Below are 19,788 nucleotides of genomic sequence, written 5' to 3'. Positions count from 1 at the left end.
ACATTGCACACCAAAATGCTTCATGCACAAACTGTATTATTCTCTCACAGTAGGAAAGTGGTTTTTAAAGGCAAGTTTGCTCCCAAGTAATACGTAGGAAGAGAAAAGCTCCTCAACTAGTTACTAGTAGTTTTCTACCTTTGTACTCACAAGAAAATTGTGACACATTTTTTCAATAAAAGAACAGCACGTACCCTACTTGTAGTGCTTACTATTTACCCATTAAGAAATTTTGCATTATGGCCAAATAACTTGACTTTTCACTCATTTGTCCTTTGAGAACCTAAGAAATTATTTAAATAAAAGGAGGGCATTCAGTCCATCCTACTTGTTTGGTAAGCTAATACTTACCCATCCCAAAGATTCATCCCAGTATTTCTTAAAAAAATGCCATTGTATCCTCTCTATCTACATGACTTGGGATTTTGCTCAAGATTCTCAAGGCCTAAGGTTTGCATTTGTCTGTTTTTTGTATCTGAGGTAGGAATCTGGAAAAAGATTTTGGTGGTGGCAACAAGTAATTGATTTTGGCAGTAGAATGTACTGTTGTAGAACTCGGAAGTTTGAAGTTTGACACTTTTTGAATCTGATGCATTATTCTGTAAAAGTAGTGTTGTAAAGCTTTTATAATTGTTGTTAACAGTGTATGGGTTTGTAGTTTATATTTGGCATCATGGATTTTGAACATCATCTGAGTCTCAACTATCCTCCATGATCAAAGACCTCAGGACAAATGTGATAACTGAAACTACTGTATATAAAAACTGAACTAAAACCAGCCTGTTTCAGAAAATAAAAACTAAACTAAAACTGTTAATGTACTCATAATATTAACTGAAACTAAACTGAAGTTAAATACATGCATAACGAATAAAATGTAACAAAAAGTCTCATATTGTAAATCTGGATAGGGTGGACATACTGTTGGGTTCTTACTGGGTTGAAGGTGTGACTAATCACAATGGCAAGGGTTGTAACCTAAGAACTCACAGAATTTACAGAATTTACCCTTTAAGAGTTTTTAGGAACATAGACTTAAACGTGATACAAATGGTGAAGTGTGATTTTGTGGGAATGGAACAGACACCATGTATTCTGGTGATTGCTAGTTGTTTAATTCTTTTGGTTCATTTTCAAGACTATCTGACAGTGATATCTCAAATGGAAAATAAACTAATGCATCATTTAGTAATAACTGAATTATTATTGACAATTTACTTATGATATTGCTTAAAATATATATTTTATTCATACAAAGAAATACTCTTACAATTTGTAATTGGTAATCATATTTCCAGATCCTGTCTAAATGTAAGAAGGCGAAAGCTTCAGTATGTGTGCATAAGCGGTTTTCAGAATTTTAAACTACATACTGTAATGAACTCCTGGTGGTAGTTAGATGTACTGTTAAGTGTATTGGCAATGATAACGTCTTTATTGAGATAATAAAAAAATGAGAGCGATCGAGGAAAGTCAAAGGGGCATGAACTCATACTAAACAGAATATGGGAGCTGCTACTTTAATTACACACCCTGCACTGAAGACGATTTTTAAGTTACAAACTACCGTTATCTATTCAAGCTCCACGTTTTTCTCCGCGTTTAGGCTGCTATTCGGTTTCTTTTCGCATTTGTGAAAGTTCTCATTTGGGTAGTGGAGATAAACTGGAACACTTGAGCGCAGCCCGCAGTGAGTGATGGAGTAGAACAGTTCACCCAAACAGTACATGGGCTGTGATTTTAATTCTGGACTGATGAAATGGGTCTGTTGGGACCTATAGCGGCCATCGGATCTCTCGCGATATGTACAATTATCCTAAAAAGGACGGATAAGATGTCCAGTATAAAAAAGAGGAGGTGGCGCTTGTGGTGTTTAAGTAATTCTTTCTTTCGATGAGACATACACTTTAAATATAAATGTTTGTCATAACACGCATCAATGTTAAATTCAATTAAAGGTTTTCTTGGAATTGTAAAAATATAGGCAGCGGTTGACTTCAAACGCAATATGATGACGTAGATGCCGTGTAGAAAAACGTGTTGATTGATATTAATTTTACCCAATCAAACAGCTCGACACCTTTTTTTTGCTTTTCATGCTGCAGTCGGTATTTAAATTCGCTCTTCGGAGTTTGGGATCAGCTTTGTTTTTTTAGTTGAAGTTACGAAAACACAATGGGGACGCATGTCCAACTGAACACCGGTGCCAAGATGCCAATTATAGGTTTGGGGACTTGGAAGGTAAGACTTATTGATGCAAATAGTATTTTTAGGGAGCAACATGAATGGGGGCTGCACCCGATTAAGACTCTGCTTTGAGCCTAGAACGTGACAGACCGACTGAAGTCAAATAAAACGAGAAGTATCCAGCATGCAGCCAGCACCGTTTTGGGTAAAACGAAAAGCGGGGACAGGGGCCCCAAGAGGGTCTATGAACTTGAACAAAGCAATAAGCGAATTTTCTGTTTTACGTTCATTTCCGTTAATGCGCGCTGCACCTTTTTTAAGATCGTAACGAAAATACGGTTTCATCCACATCTCGCTGTAGGGTTACATTTTTTTCCGTCCAGAAGTTTCAGTGATGACAAAGCAACATTATATAATATGAGCTAACGCTGTCCCTATGTGAACGCTAAATACATGGGAGCGAGTGTCGTAACGTGAAGCTGATCGAGTCTGATTCCCGTGGGACCTTTTAAGTTTTCATCTCATCTGCTGTTCTGAACCTCATTATAAACTGGTCAGATACCCGCGCACGCTGGAAGGGAGGCTTTCCTTCATTCACTGATCTCCTCAGATGCCCTTAATAGCCGATCTCTGCCCTTGTCTGGCGCCGCCTGTGCAAACTTTAGGTTCATCCAGCTGCAGTTGGTATGTACTGTATTTATAACTTTTGTAGTTGTCATCAGAATTGAACACATTGCAATATGATGGGATCACATATAACTCCAGATGTGCACGTGTAAGTAAAGCTAGGAATAAATGAAAATGTACCCATGAGCAGAAAGCTCCACAGTTGATTTAAGTTATTAAAAATGGAGAGATGTATCAGAGCAGTGGTAGTTAGTTCTACCAGTCTTCAGAGTTACAATATCTTCATTTTAATTTTAAATTCTTCATTCTTAAACTCCCAAACTAAACCCTGTCTGGCATTGTGCAATCGAAACTGACCGTGTGATCGTCACAGCTCAGCAGTCCTACTTCTTTTATAGCCAGATAAGCTTGCAATCCGTTTGTGACGCTTAAATTTCTTCCCCAAACGTCCTAGCTATCTTCCTCTATTCTGGTTTGGAGTTGCAGTGAAACATCACATGGTGTACTTCTTTTTTTTATTTTATTTTTTATTTAAAGGAATGATTCACTTTCTAATCTTATTTCACAGATAACAAAGCACTACAGTACCAAATACCTATTATAGTAACTGGGGAATTTAAAAATGAGAGCAGCATCCCTTTTAGAGTTTCTGGTACAAGGATTTTATGGTGTTCCCCTTTATAACTTTAATAATGGAGAAAAGCTTCAGACAAGTAAAACTGCTCTGGTGTATGAATAACTGTGTCAAATGCTATGAACATTTTAACAAAGCCCTTGCTTTGTGATTAAAACATGTTCAACTTAATAGCTTACAGATTACAATGGTTTTGCTGGCACTGATCATCCCCTAAACCTAACGTGGACCGGTTTCTAATTAGTGTGGATATTTTTGGAATATTACTATCAACGCAGAATGGGGTCTGCCTTGACTAAATGTATAGAATTTTGAGGAAAATCGCATCCCAGTTAGTGTTTAGTACTTGTTAACTGTTTTTATAGTTGTTTGGTGTTGTGTTTCTGCTATGTCATGTCATATCTGTGTCTTTCTCAGTTCTCTTATCTGGATTGTTTAGACCTCAAACTGTTGAATGTGATGATTGAGGTTACTTATTTATTGGGAGGAACATAAATGCTATGTACATGCTTTTAATAGTCCACACTTCTTCTGCATTTTAATGAACAATGGATTTTTATAAATACAGTACTTAACAGTAGATATTCATCTAGTTGGGATATGTAACACTGTGGCCAGTCAACAACACTACCTGGCAGTTAAAGGTTGTGTGTGAGTTTTTTCTTTTTGCTCCCACTTATTATCCTTGTCTCCTGTTTCTTTGTATTAAAGTCCTTTTATCCCTTTCCTAATTCACTTCAAGTTTGTGGGGAGCTGAGGGTCATTTGAATTTGAAATTGCCCATTATTTACTGGTTGAATTTATTGTAATGTGTACGTATGTTTGTGTAGTTTGCCTTATAGCTCTGAGTTTATTGTGCTGTCCATCTGTATTTGGTGATGAGTGTTATACAAATTCCAACTAATCTCATGCACATCTTTCAGAAGTGGGAGGCAAATATGAATCCTGAGGGAAATCATCTGACGTGGACAGCATGCACAAAGTCCACAGAGGCAGGGCTCTGGTGGAGAATTGAACACTGGATATTTTACACTAATCGCAACACTTATTTGTCCGCCAGTAACTGCTTAACAGACCCTCTAACGTACTTATTGTTGTTTTTTTTTTTTTTTTTTTTTTACTTTTTTCCAGTATAACATGCTTGCTGTTAAAGCACAAGTCTGCATTAAAGAAATGTTGTACCTGAGTCAGTTTACAATGTGTGTAACTTTCTTGTTGTATTGATCTTTATTTCAGTCTGCTCCTAACAAAGTCAAAGATGCAGTGAAAGCAGCCATTGACGCAGGATACCGCCATATTGATGGTGCATATGTCTATGAAAATGAAAGTGAGATTGGGGATGCCATTGCAGAGAAGATCAAAGAAGGAGCTGTAAAGAGGGAAGACCTCTTTGTTGTCAGCAAGGTACTGTAATGCCATAGTTTGCTCATGGTAATAATTTGCAGTCTGATAATGTGGTGCTGTTTTGTGAATTGGAATATCCTGTAGCACCGATTAAAAAATCGGTATATCCTTGTATAGCACCTGCCTAGAACTGCAAAGGATGGTGAAAGTGGCACAGAATATTCCTGGCATTCAGCTCCCTTTTATTCAGGGCATATAGAACATGATCCTTCAAAAAATCAGTTTTATTAAAGACTCTGATCTTCCTGCACAATTACTGTTCTGGCAAATGATACCGGACTCTTTGCATGCTTTCCGGGACAGATTTTAATGCACATATCTTAAGGTTACCAAGCAGTCCTTCATGATTATTTATTGGTTCCTTCTGTAAATGATAAATCTTCCATTGAATAAACAGGTTTTTGTTTGCTATATAAACAACCTAAAAACATATGCTTTTCAGGTAAACTCTTCAGATGTTTTAAATATGTTGTGCTAAAAATGATGAATATCCCACATTAATCTTATTAATTAGAAGTGCTTGATATGCAATGATTGTGTTAGCTTTTCAATCATAGAAGTTAAAGTAGATGGAAGTGGTAGTAGTGGTATTCTTGTGTATGGTGAAATTGTTGCTTGCATATCTAACCAACAGGTAATACATTATCTCTCTCTCTGGCTTCATGATAGACAAGATTTAATTATTACATAGGCTATAAAGTGTAGGATACTTTATAGCTGTTATATTCTTTGTGGAATGGCCAGAGTTAAAGTGTGTGTGTGTGTTTTGGGGGTGAGTGGGGGTCTTCCAAACCATCTCCCTACCCCCACAACAAACATGTAAAACTCCATTCATTTAAAAATGGATTCCATATACCCAATTAACTTGTGTAAAGTTTCTTTCTTGCCTGCAAATGATTTTGATAAATTAATGCTGTTTGGTTAATGTATGGGCATCATGGTGGCACAGTGGTAGCGCTGCTGCCTCGCAGTAAGGAGACCTGGGTTTGCTTCCCAGGTCCTCCCTGCGTGGAGTTTGCATGTTCTGCCCGTGTCTGTGTGGGTTTCCTCCCACAGTCCAAAGACATGCAGATTGGGTGTATTGGCGATCCTAAATTTGTGTGTGTGTGCCCTGCGGTGGGCTGGCGCCCTGCCCGGGGTTTGTTCCTGCCTTGTGCCCAGTGCTGGCTGGGATTGGCGCCAGCAGACCCCTGTTACCCTGTGTTAGGATATAGCGGGTTGGATACTGACTGGTTAACGTATAATACTCATGGACTATTGTCATTGAGGATCTAAAGTTCTTACATCCCAGATGTAGTTCTAGTTCCTTGAGACCCAACAAAGCCTAAGTTTAACTGAGCGTGCTGATCACTTTTGGATATTTAAACTCTGAACTTGCAATACTAGTGCAATGCATATTTGGAAAAATGGAAGTTTCCTCAATCTGAGTGCTGACTTGGTAGTTTGTTCCAGATTCTGATTTTTGTGGTTCCTGACTAAAAAGTCTTCTGTCTCAGTTTTTATCTGACTCTGCTCTGTGCTGGCTGGAGCCTTATACTGTGTAGTAATTTTATATTTTGCTGTACTGATGAAAAGGTCTGAATGAGTTGGTGAACTGGGAAAATTTAACCTGATTTAAAATTGATTCTTCATTCAGACTTGCCAGGTTTTGAAGATGTTCAACAGTTGCAGCATATTGAAAATGGAAAATAAATCCCTAATGACACATTTACAGGCAAGAGATTGGATCAAGACTTGTGCATTTAACAAGCAGGATAAATGATAACAATGCTGTTCATTACAAAATGTGTGGTACTGCTCTATGTAATGTATAATGGAATTCTTTTTATGTGCCCTCTGTAAAAGCACAAGTTCACAAAGTTGCAGTGGCCCCCAGTGTGGAGTTCACAAAAAACGACAATCAGATTTGGTATGTTAAAGATCTGGTTGAAACTACCTACCAATATTTAACAAGTCTATGTGAGAGGGCCCTTGAGAAAAGTGTGTGTGTGTGTGTGGTTTATTTTATTTATTTATTTTGTGTTTTTAAAGTTTCTTAATGTCTGTCTGGTAATATTTTCTTATAGGTCTGGTGCACTTTCCACGAGAAGTCCGCTGTGAAAAAGGCTTGCCAGAAGACACTGTCTGACTTAAAGCTGGACTATTTAGATCTGTACCTTATTCACTGGCCCATGGGATTTAAAGTAAGTTCTTGCATCTGCTGTTTTTATAGTAAAGCTTTACAAAATATATGAGGGCGCTTGGTTAATCAGTTCTAAAACTGTTAAACACTTTACGGTAACATAGGCAGTATTATTTCCACCAACAGTCTGTATTTTTGTTTGTTTCTGGTGCGGTTTAATTCTGACTTTCCTCTTGGGGGGTTAAAGTTTTTCTAATTTAAACCGTGGCTTCTAAAGCTCCTTCCAAACCAGAAAAAATGGAGAATTGTATTAAGCACTCTGTTTCAAGATTACTTATTTTGGCTTTGCAGTAAAACTTTGGGTACTGTTATGGTGCTGATTATTTCACATCTTAGTGCAAAACATGTATTTTAATACAATTTGTTGGTGGCTTTTAAGTGATGTTTTTACTGTCTTAGGCAGGTGATGTCGACTTCCCATTGGATAAGAAAGGTTTAGTTCTTCCAAGCAACACCAATTTCCTGGATACCTGGGAGGTACTGTGTTTTTTTTAATTAAATATACTCTACCTAACCCACAAGGAATAGCAAACTTCAGATTTGCATTAATTTTATAGGTGCTTTGGATTAAATAAAAGTATATATATATTTTTTTTTTTTTTTTTTTTAGAAAACTTGGTTTACTAAATTTTTATTCAGAGGCTGTCAAAACTGTTTAGAATATAAGTACTGTACTGAGAAGGTTTTATATCACTTTCAGATTAATGATTTTTGTTTACTTGTATTCACTCAAAACAAATGATTCTGGCTGGTTCTATAATGTAATAGAAAAGCTGGACTAATTTTCCTTGATTTCCTAAGCTGTTATGCAGACAATTGGTGACAGTCCTGGCATAAGTTACAATATACATAAAACTTGAAAATGTAGGTTCACTCTCACCAAGCGAAATTTTGTCTGAACTTTCATATTTTACTTTAGTGTTTGGTTTTGGGCATAGGTAGTGTGGCCTTTACTCTGAGGAGTTGGACTGTAAACCTAATGATTGGTTTAAATGAAATTTCTCAATATTTCAGATTATTAAGTAACAGTATGCTGTACAGTGAACACCAAAATGAAGTCAAGACACCTGGAAGTACAAATATAGCAAAGAATGTAAATATGCAGTCTATGTTGTCATTTAAATGGTACTGCAATTTACAAATGTAATTTGAGCTAGCTGTAGGTTTCAGAGCAACATATTCAGTTTTTGTGTACTGTAGTTTGGTGGGGGTTTTTTTTGTTTTTTTTCCTCATTCATAAGAGGTATAGGGTATTAATATTTGTTACACAGAAGGTGACATTCTGTAAATATACGATAAAGTTTGGAGTTAAACATCTGAATGATAGTCATGAAGATTAACTGTCATATGTTATCTTCATTTTTAAGGGTATGGAAGAGCTGGTAGATGCTGGTTTGGTAAAGGCAATTGGTGTTTCCAACTTCAACCATAAACAGCTTGAGTCGATACTAAACAAGCCAGGCCTGAAATATAAGCCTGCTAACAATCAGGTAAGAATATTAATATTGCACATTTTTGGCTCCTTGTGGGTGCAGAGAATGAAAACCAGTGTTATTTTCTCTAGTTGCAAAAATACAAATACACAGATCTATGGCCTTTTGAGTTTCACAACCTGCTTATTTAACCACTGGGTCTCCCAAAACATAGACACCTGAACAGGGACCTGCATGTCCAACATTGAGTTTGAAGCTATGAGAGAGCATTGCTAAGCTGTGACACCTACATCTGAAATGTGAAGTGTTTGTCACTAAAACCACTGTTCTTCATTGGTTTAGCTAGTGTGATGCTGCTTCCTCTCAGATCCTGCAAACCTGGGTTTGAACCAGGCATCCAGTCCCTGTCTCTTTCAGATGTGCATGATGTTCTCTTTTGCAGTTCTGAACTGGCCCTGTGAGTGTGGGTCTGTGCAGGACTAGCCCTTGCAATGGGCTGGTACCTCCTCCAGGTTGTTTAACACCTTGTCTTGATGCATGCTCCAGCTAACTGACCATGAATTGGAGTATCCAGGTTTATGAATGAGGGCTTGTCAGTCAGTCATTACCCAACCCGCTATATCCCAACACCGTGTCACGGGGGGTCTGCTGGAGCCAATCTCAGCCAACACAGGGCGCAAGGCAGGAACAACCCCCGGGCAGGGCGCCAGCCCACCGCAGGCCCTGAAGTCTGTTACACTAAATAGTGAAGTGTTAATTTATATTACAGATAATTCAGAGAATTGAATATCCCTGTGAAGTTTAAGTTGTCAAAACTACTCATGGCACAGTCAAGATACATATTCTTGAAGCCATGTAAAACATCCTCTTTTTGAAATGCTTGTAACAAAGTTGTAAAACAGTAGTGCAGCTCAGTCGGTTGCTGAATAGTAAGCACATTCTCCTCTTGCCATCACTTATGTAAGCTCCCGTAACCTCTGGTTAAGAAAAGGGTTGTACTCTAGTGTATGGATTCTCTGCACAAATGTCTTAATACTTCATAAACTGCTTTATCAAATTTCATGTTAAGAACTTGCCAGTGCTTGGTTGTATTTGGGACTAAATTGTCATTCCAAAAAATCCTACTATTAAGTTGCTTCCAGTATTTGGTTGCTTTCTACTGTAGCCACAGACCTAATGAATGACCAAGATATTAAGTACATGATTCATGAACAATAAATATTGCCTACGTTCAGTGCAAAACACTGCAATACTACGTTTGTAGGAAATTTTTAGCAGTGAATATGTTCATTAGGTAAAATTAGCATGAGAAATTCTAAAAGATTTAATTTGACTTTAATTGCATTTTTAACCACTTTGTTTTTAGATTGAATGTCATCCCTATCTCACTCAAGAGAAGCTGATAAAATTTTGCCATTCAAATGGAATCTCTGTAACTGCATACAGTCCCTTGGGCTCACCTGACAGACCCTGGTAAAGGCAAATTTTTATTTTTAAGATTTGACGTACATTCATTTTACCATTGCAATGATTGAAAAGCAGTTATAAGAGCAAAAAATCAGAATATTACCCATCAAAAACCCAAAGGTATCTGTTATTCTCCATTAACCTTCCCTAGCATCAAAATATATGGAGCTTTATGTTCTGCAGACTGTTTATGGATGGTATGGTTTTTACATTCTGGAAGCTTGCAAATCAACATATGTCTAGCTGCATAAAGGCACAGATTAGAAGTAACCTGCTTTTGAATTTGGGATAACACAACTATCGGTCTTGGTCGCCTTCAAGGTAAGGTACTTTAGAGTTTCGGGTGGTAGGTTATTGCAGAGGCTATTGCACTGTTTAGTAGCCTCTGCCCTAAGGTTTTAAATGGTTTCTGTAAACCAACAATCCCTTGTAGGGCCAAGCTAATGTATTGGTTTGGGGCGGCAGGGCATATTTCTGACAAGTAAACTCAAGTATTTCTGACTGCTTCAAATAAAGTACCACTTTCATTTAAAAGAGCAAACATTTGGACCTTGTGGTCTAACTCTGCAGTTCTCAAAATGGAGGGTGTGAGAAATTTTAGGGAGCAACTGACATCAAATATTTTGTAAAAGCCTGTGTAGTAGTGGGGTGTAGTGGAATTTAGTGCTTCAGTAGCATTTTGTTGCTATAACAAATTACTGTAAGTATGTTGAGCGGTATATAGTTCAAATATGCTCATTACTGAAAATTTTTATATATAAAATACACTGTAATCAAGATGGGGAAAGTGTCTCATATTAAATAAAAATGGATAAATCTTTGTTTTAAATTGAAGATCATTTCTAATGGTTTCCTAGAGTAGATAAATGTAAGGGTGGGAAAGTCGAGCACCAATGTTGAGTGGTTTCCAAACCCCCGTATGGATTTACCTGCTTGCCCTTTGAAGTTGAGCCCTAGCTACTTGGTGTACTCCAAATTCCTTACCCATGGCAGCTTAAAACCTGACACCTTTAGAAACCAGTCATTCCACATGATTAAATACTCCTTATAAGGGCTGTTATAGTTGGTATGAAATTAGAACTAAAAGAAAATGTATGGTAAAACACTACTTTTGTCTTTTAATGGCCAAATACAAAAAGCCTTGAATGATTCACAAGAGCTAACTCATTTCAAGAAAGCTGGCAAAGTTAAAGTACAAGGTAAGCTTACTCCCCAGCTTGAAAATCCCCTTTTCTGTGGTAGTTGAGACACCTTTATAACCTGGCACAAGCCATTGAAGGTCAGATGTTTACCTAATTGGAGTGCAAATTTTTTTTTTTCCCCTCTGGAAGACCACTTCAACTGGTAAGTGGGTCTTCTCAGCTTGTATTAATACAATAAAATTAACTTTTTTGTTGTTTTTAAAAAAATAAATAAATAAATAAAAAATAAATAAAAAAACTTATGGGGTTGATTTTTAGTTCTGACAATGTTATGAGGAGTACAAGAAAGTTTATCTGGCTGGTCTTCCTGGCCACTGTGAGACCAGTTCCTAAAATTAGTTATGGTATTTGTCCTTTACAGAAAGCTGTCATGGCTTTCCCCTTGTGCCCTGAAATTGTGGCTATACAATGTTTGTAAAGTGTTTTTTACCAAATGGGTGACACAGAGTGACGACATTGTCCCATCCTTAAAACCCTAATTAGGTTAATGTGGCCCTGCTTGTGATGTACTAAATATCTAACACTTCAGAATGTAAACACTAAACATGCAGGACACCTTTACCATAGCCCCACGTGCACATTGATAAAGGAGAAGAGAAATGAGTTGGGGGTAATGATTCAGTCTTTATACCAATGTTTTGAAGCTGTTAGTCTCTTGGATTGAGTGGGTTAGAAGTAGATGTATTGCAGGATAAGCCAGCTTCTTATCAAACTGTTTTATTGAAAAATCTCTTAAGACTGGTATTAACATGTACAATAAAGCTCAACCTGTTAGCTGAAAATTGTTCGCATGACATCTGTACTTTGTACCATGTCCTTGAGTACATATGGTCAATTTTAGGATCTCATTACAACACCAGCATTTTTTGCTATCTATCACAAACTTCAGAATTCGATGTAAACTGTCATTTTGTGTAATTTGAAGGGTGAAATTGCCAAAAATGGGCCATGAAGCTGTACAGCAATGAATGCCCTTGTACAAGTTTAATTTGCATACTGTAAAATCATTTTTATGCAAATTAAGTGAATCATCTTATATTATTGAAATGTAGTGTTGTATAAATAACTGGAGGGGGAGTACTTTGTACTGTTATGATAAAAGCAAAAGATGCCATTTGTCTGTACCTGCTTTTGATCAGTGACATATAGTATGCTTGGCTTTGGGATTTCTCATAATTAAAGTGGTTAAGTGAGGACTTTTTTCTTTTGTGAGACTTGGCTTTGATCAAGCCTCTTGGCAGGGGAATAGGCCTTGATTGCCAGCAGTCTCTATAAACTAAGCAAATTAATGTTTTGCATTGCTAATTTCATATTTGAATTGTACTTGGTGGATGTGTCATGAAATAGTGCTTTGTGTGAAGCACTGTAGTCCAACAAACCTATGTTAGATACTGGTAGTATACGGTCCTTAATGTTATGCTACATTAGTTCTTTGTGTTTACCACTGTATTAGGTCTGTATTATGTTTGTTTTGAAGTTGACAGTCTCAAATGGTTTTTCTCCTGTTCACTTTTAGGGCAAAACCTGAAGATCCATCCTTATTGGAAGATGATGCAATCAAAACCATAGGTGCGACACACAAGAAGACACCAGCTCAAGTAAGTAAAATGCTGAAGCTATAAGGTATGCTGCAACAAAACTAATGAATATGTAGAACTATTAGACATGCATTCATGTCTCAATTAGAGTTAATTTTCTAGCTAAGGTTTTTTGCAATATCAGGGAAATTACTTATTCTAACGGATCTCTATTCTTCCAACTGCATTCAATTGGCATCATTGTCCTGTGGGGATTCCATTTTAAATTAAATGGTTGTAATTTGTCTTCTTCGTTAAACTCCCAACAAATCCTGCTTCTTTTGAAGGACATCTCTTTACCTCAGGATTTTTGGTCCCCTTCATTTCCCCTCTGTTAAATGTAAAGTTGTCAGCCAAATTTTTAAGTTGTATTTAAAGTAATTAAATTCAAAATGTGAAGGGTGTAAAAGCTGTTTTTCTGTCTTTCTCATGTAGATACTTGGTTGATTTTTGGGACATAAGACTGTCTGACTAGGTGAAATACTATATATACAATTCAATTTCTTTAACTTTGTTATCAACATAAATCCATTCATCATTTTGAGATTGTGATTAAGGCTTCCTTCTGTCAGCTCTGTTGTACAAAACCTTGTTCTGTAAGAAGGTGTGGTATAAAATGCTATACTATAACTTCCTTGATTCTGACCTGTTCTCTGCTACATCTTACAAATCGTGCCTTGCAATTTAACTTTTTGCTAGCCAGGACCATTTTTAGCAGGGCCCCAGACCAATTTATCCAGCACCCCATCCAGACCTAAACCAAATAAGACTAAGATGACAGACATTACATTTTGAATGCATAATAAATATCCATTATAAAATGAGTTTAAGAATTAGCAGTTTCTTTCAAAGATTTTGTCCTCTCCCTCCGGTATTAGTCTTAGAGTTAGATGCAACATACTCTTATAATAATCTGGGGCAAGTAGACTACCTACAGTGTTTTGATATGAACTCAAAATATCTGCCATCATTATGGCAGGGTCCTGTGGCCCATAAGTACAATATGCTCTGTACTAGGGAATCCATTTCCAGACGGGTTTATCCATTCCTGGGAATTCGGGAATCCTGCATTTCATTCCCAGGAATCCCGGGCTCCCGCAGCTGACACAGTGCATGGGCATCTCACATGTGAACGGTTTTAGAACGACCAACACTTATTTTTAACAAAACTACTGCAATATGTTGACACAAATAAAAGACTAACCTTCTCTACAAGCAGTTCATGCTGTCGTATAAGTACATGTATCTTTAGTTGCGGTAATAAGAATGTAGAAAGCACAACATGTCCAGCGTGCGGTCGTCCAGGCAAGAGCACACCTTCGTGCAGAAGTATGCCAGCCGCTGAGAAAGCATCCTCTGCCACCACTGAAGTAGGTGGCACAATCATCATACTGATAGACTTGTTCTAAAAAACACCCGCACTTGCTGTTGCTCTGAAACACCGCCATTTCAGCTTTTACTGATGCATCCAGTTTCTTCTCATCATTCTGTGATGGCAAATTTCTTGGCACAGATAATGCGGATGCAACAGACTGACGCATTGCAAGTTGCTGTTCAAAGCTGTTGTCTGAAGTGCAAGCTGCAGCAATGGCGCCACCTTAATTATTTTCAACTATAACTCTGATTTCTTGATTTTTTTTTTTTTTTTTTTTTTTTAAACGTTATACAGTATATGCGAGCTTGGCCATTCCCATTTTCCCGGGAATTACAGCAGTTTCATTCCGGGAATTCCTACTCTGTACTTTTGCTTGAGACCCATATATAGTTTTGAACTAAAGTTCCAGTGAAGATCCCCACAATAATAATTCCTAGATCAATGCTGAATGAAGTTTTAAGTGATTTTTTTTTTTTTTTTTTCTCTCTCTAATATGAAAGGGTTAATTTTTACTTTGAGCAAAGTAATAACCTGCTCTGCCCTGGCATGACAGAAGCACTGAATGAGGCACGCTGCTCTGTAGTTCTCCTTCAAACTTCCAAATCTCTTTCCAAGTTCTTACTGTAATGTCAGTTTTCTGTTTGCTTGTGTAGAGAAGTTCCAGAAGTTTAATTTTATGGGCCATTAAGTTTGTTTAGAAATGCAATATCGGAACAGCTTTTCTTTGCACTCCTATAGGAGGTCTGTTTAATCAGGCTTGCCCTCATGGCACTAGGCATACAAGTAGAAACCAGACTGAAACAGATTCGTGTAGCTTCACATTTTAGAGGTTTTTAATGGTAGCAATACAGCTTTCAGTTATTTTGGTGGTAGAGGTTTAGTTCTTCTGGAAAGGCTCTTTAAATGCATAAATATTAGCCTGTCTTGTTGGAATATTTGCTACCCCATTGGCTTGGTCCCAATCTTTACATTTTTTAGGATTGGTAGCAAGGTGCTCAATATACTGCCCCTGTCCTATTGAATTTCTAAATTTGGGGGGGGGGGGGCACTGTGCTGGCTGCCTTGCTATTACTAGATGCAGTAATTCTTAACAGCTGCAAGGACATAGCATGTAGTCCATAGTTTTCAGCTCACATTTACTTTTGGCATTAAAATACTTTTTCCATATGTTATAGAAGGTCCTACACCTTGATCACTGCAGTAAACTCCCAAATGTACAATATTGCCTGCTGGAATACGTAGGGTAAACTAAAGTGCATACTGTTGTCACAAACTCCACAAAGAGCCATAGTAAGCTTTGGGGCAGCCACCCTTATAATTGGTTCCCTGGCTGCAAATTGACGTTTAAATGATAGCACTGCTGTGCACAAAACAGTCCAAAACAGAACTGAGGAAATAGGGAAAAGGTGGAGGCTTTTAAAGGGGAAGACAGGAAGTGAGATCAAAGGGGCTGGGCTCATGAAGGTCTTCAGCCATTGGTTTGAGCCCGGACGTGTCATCACAGGGGCCGGAGCCGGCAAGGTCTTCTTCCATAGTCTTGGTCCCGGGAAGTGACGTCAAGAGGGCCAGGTGGAATCTCCTGTGAATGGTCTGCAGGAAAGGGAGAAAGTCTGTGCACTCTGCCACATCCCGGTAAGATTTGGAATTGCCCTTACTCAAGCCCTTTAGCTGATTCCAAGCACATGTATGTGACACTGTCTAGTCTCGCTTAAAAGTGAACCTTCAATTGCACTCCTGTTTATACCCCGTCATATTTTGACTTGTCACCACTTCAGATTAGCAAGTTTTGGCACTACAATGTTTTAATTGTATAACCCATGAACTGATTTGTTGCTCATAAAACAATGCATTGTCTTAACATCTGTAAATGAGAATCTTTTTAGATAAAGCTTTCAGTTGAAAAATGTTTTTAAAATTCTATAGTACATTTTTATCTTGGACTGAATTATTCAGTATATACACCCAAAAGCCATTATAAATGCAATTTTCACCAACCTTTGTTTTAACCAGTGTTGTCTCTTAGGAAGAAAAGTGTATTGTAAAGGGATATTACAACACTTAAATATAATAGTAGCTGGCTGACAGGTCAAACTCCTGCTTGAAAGGAATTCTGCTTTTACACTTTTAATGTAAGCTAGTTTATGCTTAATCTAATTTGGCATTCATTATTTTTGCAGTAAATTTTTTGCTAATTTCATTTTTTTTTTTAGGTCTTGATTCGCTTTCACATTCAGAGGAATACCATTGTTATTCCAAAGTCAGTGACTTCCAGTCGCATTGCAGAAAACTTTCAGGTACTGAATTTTGTTTTCTTTGATCTTGTGGATGTTTTCATAATTGGATTATGTACAACTGTCTCTCTGCTGAAGCCTGTACACTTTCAGAAATGCATTTTTCCATTCTAAGAAATACAGTTTTCCTCCTTGGACATGCAAAAGATGTCTGGTAGATCCATTTGTTGTAGTGTAAATGAATGTTCCCGGTGTGTAAATGCACTTGGTAGTGTCATTTTTGCTCAGACAGGCTATGGCTCACTGTGCCCCATTGTATGATTAAAGTCTAACCTGCACTGCATCACAATATAACGAGGGCTGAATTTGTCACAAATAGAACTTCACTAGCCCCAGTATGCGGTGCAGTAATTTTAACAACTTTCTATATATTCATGTAAAGTATTACCATAAATCTTGCACATATGTTTGCATCCTGGTGGCTTGTTTAAAATATACATAACTTTTTTTGTATCAGAGTATTGATTATGTGATTTCCATGGTGCCCGGCACATCTAGTACTGATTTTTGTTTTGCACTGTAACTTCATTTTACCTGTACAACTGGTAGAAGCATAGTTGTTTATTCAGTATTCATAGTGTACTTTAAGAGAGCAAATGCATACTAACAAACCAGCTTTAGTACAGATCTTTCAATGAAATTCACTCTACAGTACAGTTTTATTATAATGGTGGAGGAAATCCTAGTGCACACATGTTGCTGCTGATCCTCCCTGTTAACAACAATTTTCATTAAAATTCATATTGAATCTTGCACTTCTTTCTCTTACTGTATAGTTCATGGATGCGATTGATTACTTTTTGCATTGATTTTGGATTTTTTTTTTTTTCTCTTTAATGGACTTTGCTTTGCCGGAGTCCACAGGCTCGGGGACAACTGATTTGAATCTTTTTGTGGCTCACTGGATGAAACTCTTTTGATTGTTCACTCCTCCCTGATGCCTGATTTGTGAACATTTTCTTGGAGAGCTAGAAACGGGGAATGTTCTGTCTCATTAATTAAAATGGATACACTGGATCACTGTCAATGCCTTCTATATGTGCCTCAACTGTAGACATGTATTAATTAATGGTCATGCCCACCAGGCTTGCAGCACTAAGGCACACCTGCACTTCCCATGATTATATGTATATTTATTATTTTATTTATTTATTTATTTATTTTTTTTTTTTTTTTTAATGAATCGATCCTCCTTTGGTATTAGTCTATACTTCTACTAATTTCTATCCCTGCTTATTTGGGCCACCCCACCCTGCCTGTCTCCCCTTCTTTGCTGTGCTGCACTGCTTTAAGTAGACTCTACTACTGTCAGAAGTATTGGCTTTCTACTATGCTGAAATACTCTAGTCATAATCTCCAACATATTAAACAGTTAGGACATTCCAGTTTGATCATTTGCTGTGAACAAAGACATTGGTATTACGGCACCTGAAATGTTTGCATTGCTGCCACCGCCAGGCTGTGAATGGAAGCACCCCCCCCCCCCCCAGTTGTCAGGAAAGAAATAACAATGTACCAGATTTTCACTATGCTAAAATGCACCTTGTTTGTGGATCTGTGCACAATAAACCCTCATTGGTTAATATTGTATTGTTTATCACAAATGGCAAAACACTGGTGCTATCAGAATTCATTTGACTCCAACCCTGATAAAGGTGTGATTAACAGAAACTTGTCAAACACCAAATTAATTGACATCCCTTACAGAGGTGACACCATCTGGATACATTTATTTCAGAGGGAGTCGCAGCTCAAGCAAGGCAGAGGGGGTCACAGTAATTGTTAGAAACCCAATTGACTGTCCATTGTCTTTAGAGTGTGGGGCTCTTTAACTACAATAATAAAGAAATATCTGGTCTTGTTCTCCGCAGTCCCCCAAAATACAATGTGTCTTATCTGATCTGACTGAATTATTTAACTCTTAAGTTTCCTTTCCCAGACAGTCGTCATTCTTGGCGATTTTTTTTCAACATCCATATTGACATTCCTAATGTTAACTAAGAAATGTAATTCCTGTCCTTGCTGGACTGTTTTGACTTGGTGCAACATATTGATTTTCCTACCTACTCTGGTGGTTATATATTAGACCTGATCTGCAACAGTTTTCTAGCTGTGATTTGGGCCGCTCTCACCATCAAGCAGTACACAGTCTCATTACCCTTCCCTCCTCTTACCTGTAAACGTCCACTTTCTTTCAGAAACCTTAAGATCTGTCCCTCTATCCTTGCTGGATCCATTTCTGATCCTTGCCTTTGTGGAACCACATGCCCTTGAACCCTTGGCATGACATTGGGGTCATGTAGTTCATGTCAGGTTCGAAACCAGAGGATTGTGAGATAAAGGCAACACTCTTCAAAATACAAAAAATGTCCTTTATTACAGAACATTCTTGTTCAGGTGCAAAACCATAAATATTTAAACTGGGTACCGTGCAAAAAACAAACCAAATTTGTGTCCACAACCACTCTGATGACAAAATAAAAATACAATAGATACTCGAGGTAGTAAAACTGTGAAGCTATATACAATATATACACGTTCTGTTCTCAGAAATCTGCAAGTAGAAAGACGCAAAAACAAAAGGTTTCTTTGGTCCACTACAAATGTAAACACAAAAAAAAAACTATTTACAGTTCCTTGCAGATTTTGCCAACACAAACTCTCCAGCTTCTTTCTTTCTTTGTTGTCACCCTCCACTTCATAGGCAATCAGAGGTTCACCCTGTGCGTCTTGTTTACCAGTATTACCACCATCTAAATGCTACAATACCGATTCGGCCCAAAGGCAGACCACTCTCTAGCGTTCACTCCACCCCTTTTACATGGTTGTAGGCTTTTTTGGCTGCCAGTCATGAGTGACAGGCTAGGGTATCACCCTATCCTGTTTTATGTCTCGTGGTAGCTGTGTCAATGTCTCATTGACCTGCCCATAAAGTGCTATAATGTTTACTTTTGCATGCACTCCCATGATACCCTGCAGCACTACTTCCATGCTGTTGACTCTTCCAATGCATGTCATGCTCTAACTTGTGTGCTGCAATTTAAAAAAAACAAAACAAAATACGCCAGTAAGTTTACCATTTTAACTATTTACAGAAGAATAAGCTGGTTATAAATAGTTAGGCTGTCCTTAACTGCTTCTACTTTGGTGTAGCTGTAAGGTGCTATACCACAGTCTTTCCCCATTTCATCCTCACTAGATGATCTTGTCCACTACTATAACTCACCCCTTTATTCCGCACTAAATAAAACCGCTCCCTTTAAAAGGAGATTTCCTATAAGCATTCAGCCCCATGGTACAGCTCAAAGTGTTTACAGAGATACACTAACTGCAGCCAAGAATACACATTATGGAGGAATAATAGAAACTGGGCATGATAACCTAAAGGTTTTTTTGACGTAGTTCAAAC

The 19,788-nt window shown here is 37.7% G+C and overlaps 2 protein-coding genes across 3 annotated transcripts in view; both read left to right on the top strand.

Moving 5' to 3' along the window:
* The window catches only part of LOC114654919 (aldo-keto reductase family 1 member B1-like), a 227,614-nt gene that overhangs the window by 29,740 nt on the left and 178,086 nt on the right, over positions 1-19,788 (top strand). The gene's annotated exons all lie outside the window — the stretch shown is intronic.
* Positions 2,038-19,788, top strand: part of LOC114654914 (aldo-keto reductase family 1 member B1-like) — a 96,196-nt gene continuing 78,445 nt past the window's right edge. Inside the window, exons 1-8 of one of the 2 annotated variants that reach the window (XM_028805802.2) lie at positions 2,048-2,241; positions 4,685-4,852; positions 6,919-7,035; positions 7,434-7,511; positions 8,402-8,524; positions 9,834-9,940; positions 12,653-12,734; positions 16,299-16,382. In XM_028805802.2, the coding sequence (XP_028661635.1) occupies positions 2,176-2,241; positions 4,685-4,852; positions 6,919-7,035; positions 7,434-7,511; positions 8,402-8,524; positions 9,834-9,940; positions 12,653-12,734; positions 16,299-16,382 (825 nt within the window). In that variant the 5' untranslated portion in view covers positions 2,048-2,175. Of the gene's footprint in view, positions 2,242-4,684; positions 4,853-6,918; positions 7,036-7,433; positions 7,512-8,401; positions 8,525-9,833; positions 9,941-12,652; positions 12,735-16,298; positions 16,383-19,788 lie in introns of both variants that reach the window. The other variant, XM_051929597.1, reaches the window with a different exon arrangement.

The sequence above is a fragment of the Erpetoichthys calabaricus genome, chromosome 1 (genome assembly GCF_900747795.2).
Source record: "Erpetoichthys calabaricus chromosome 1, fErpCal1.3, whole genome shotgun sequence".
Lineage (NCBI taxonomy): Eukaryota > Metazoa > Chordata > Cladistia > Polypteriformes > Polypteridae > Erpetoichthys > Erpetoichthys calabaricus.
The sequence above is the reverse complement of the archived record's forward strand: the minus strand, read 5'-3'. Positions and strand labels throughout refer to the sequence as shown.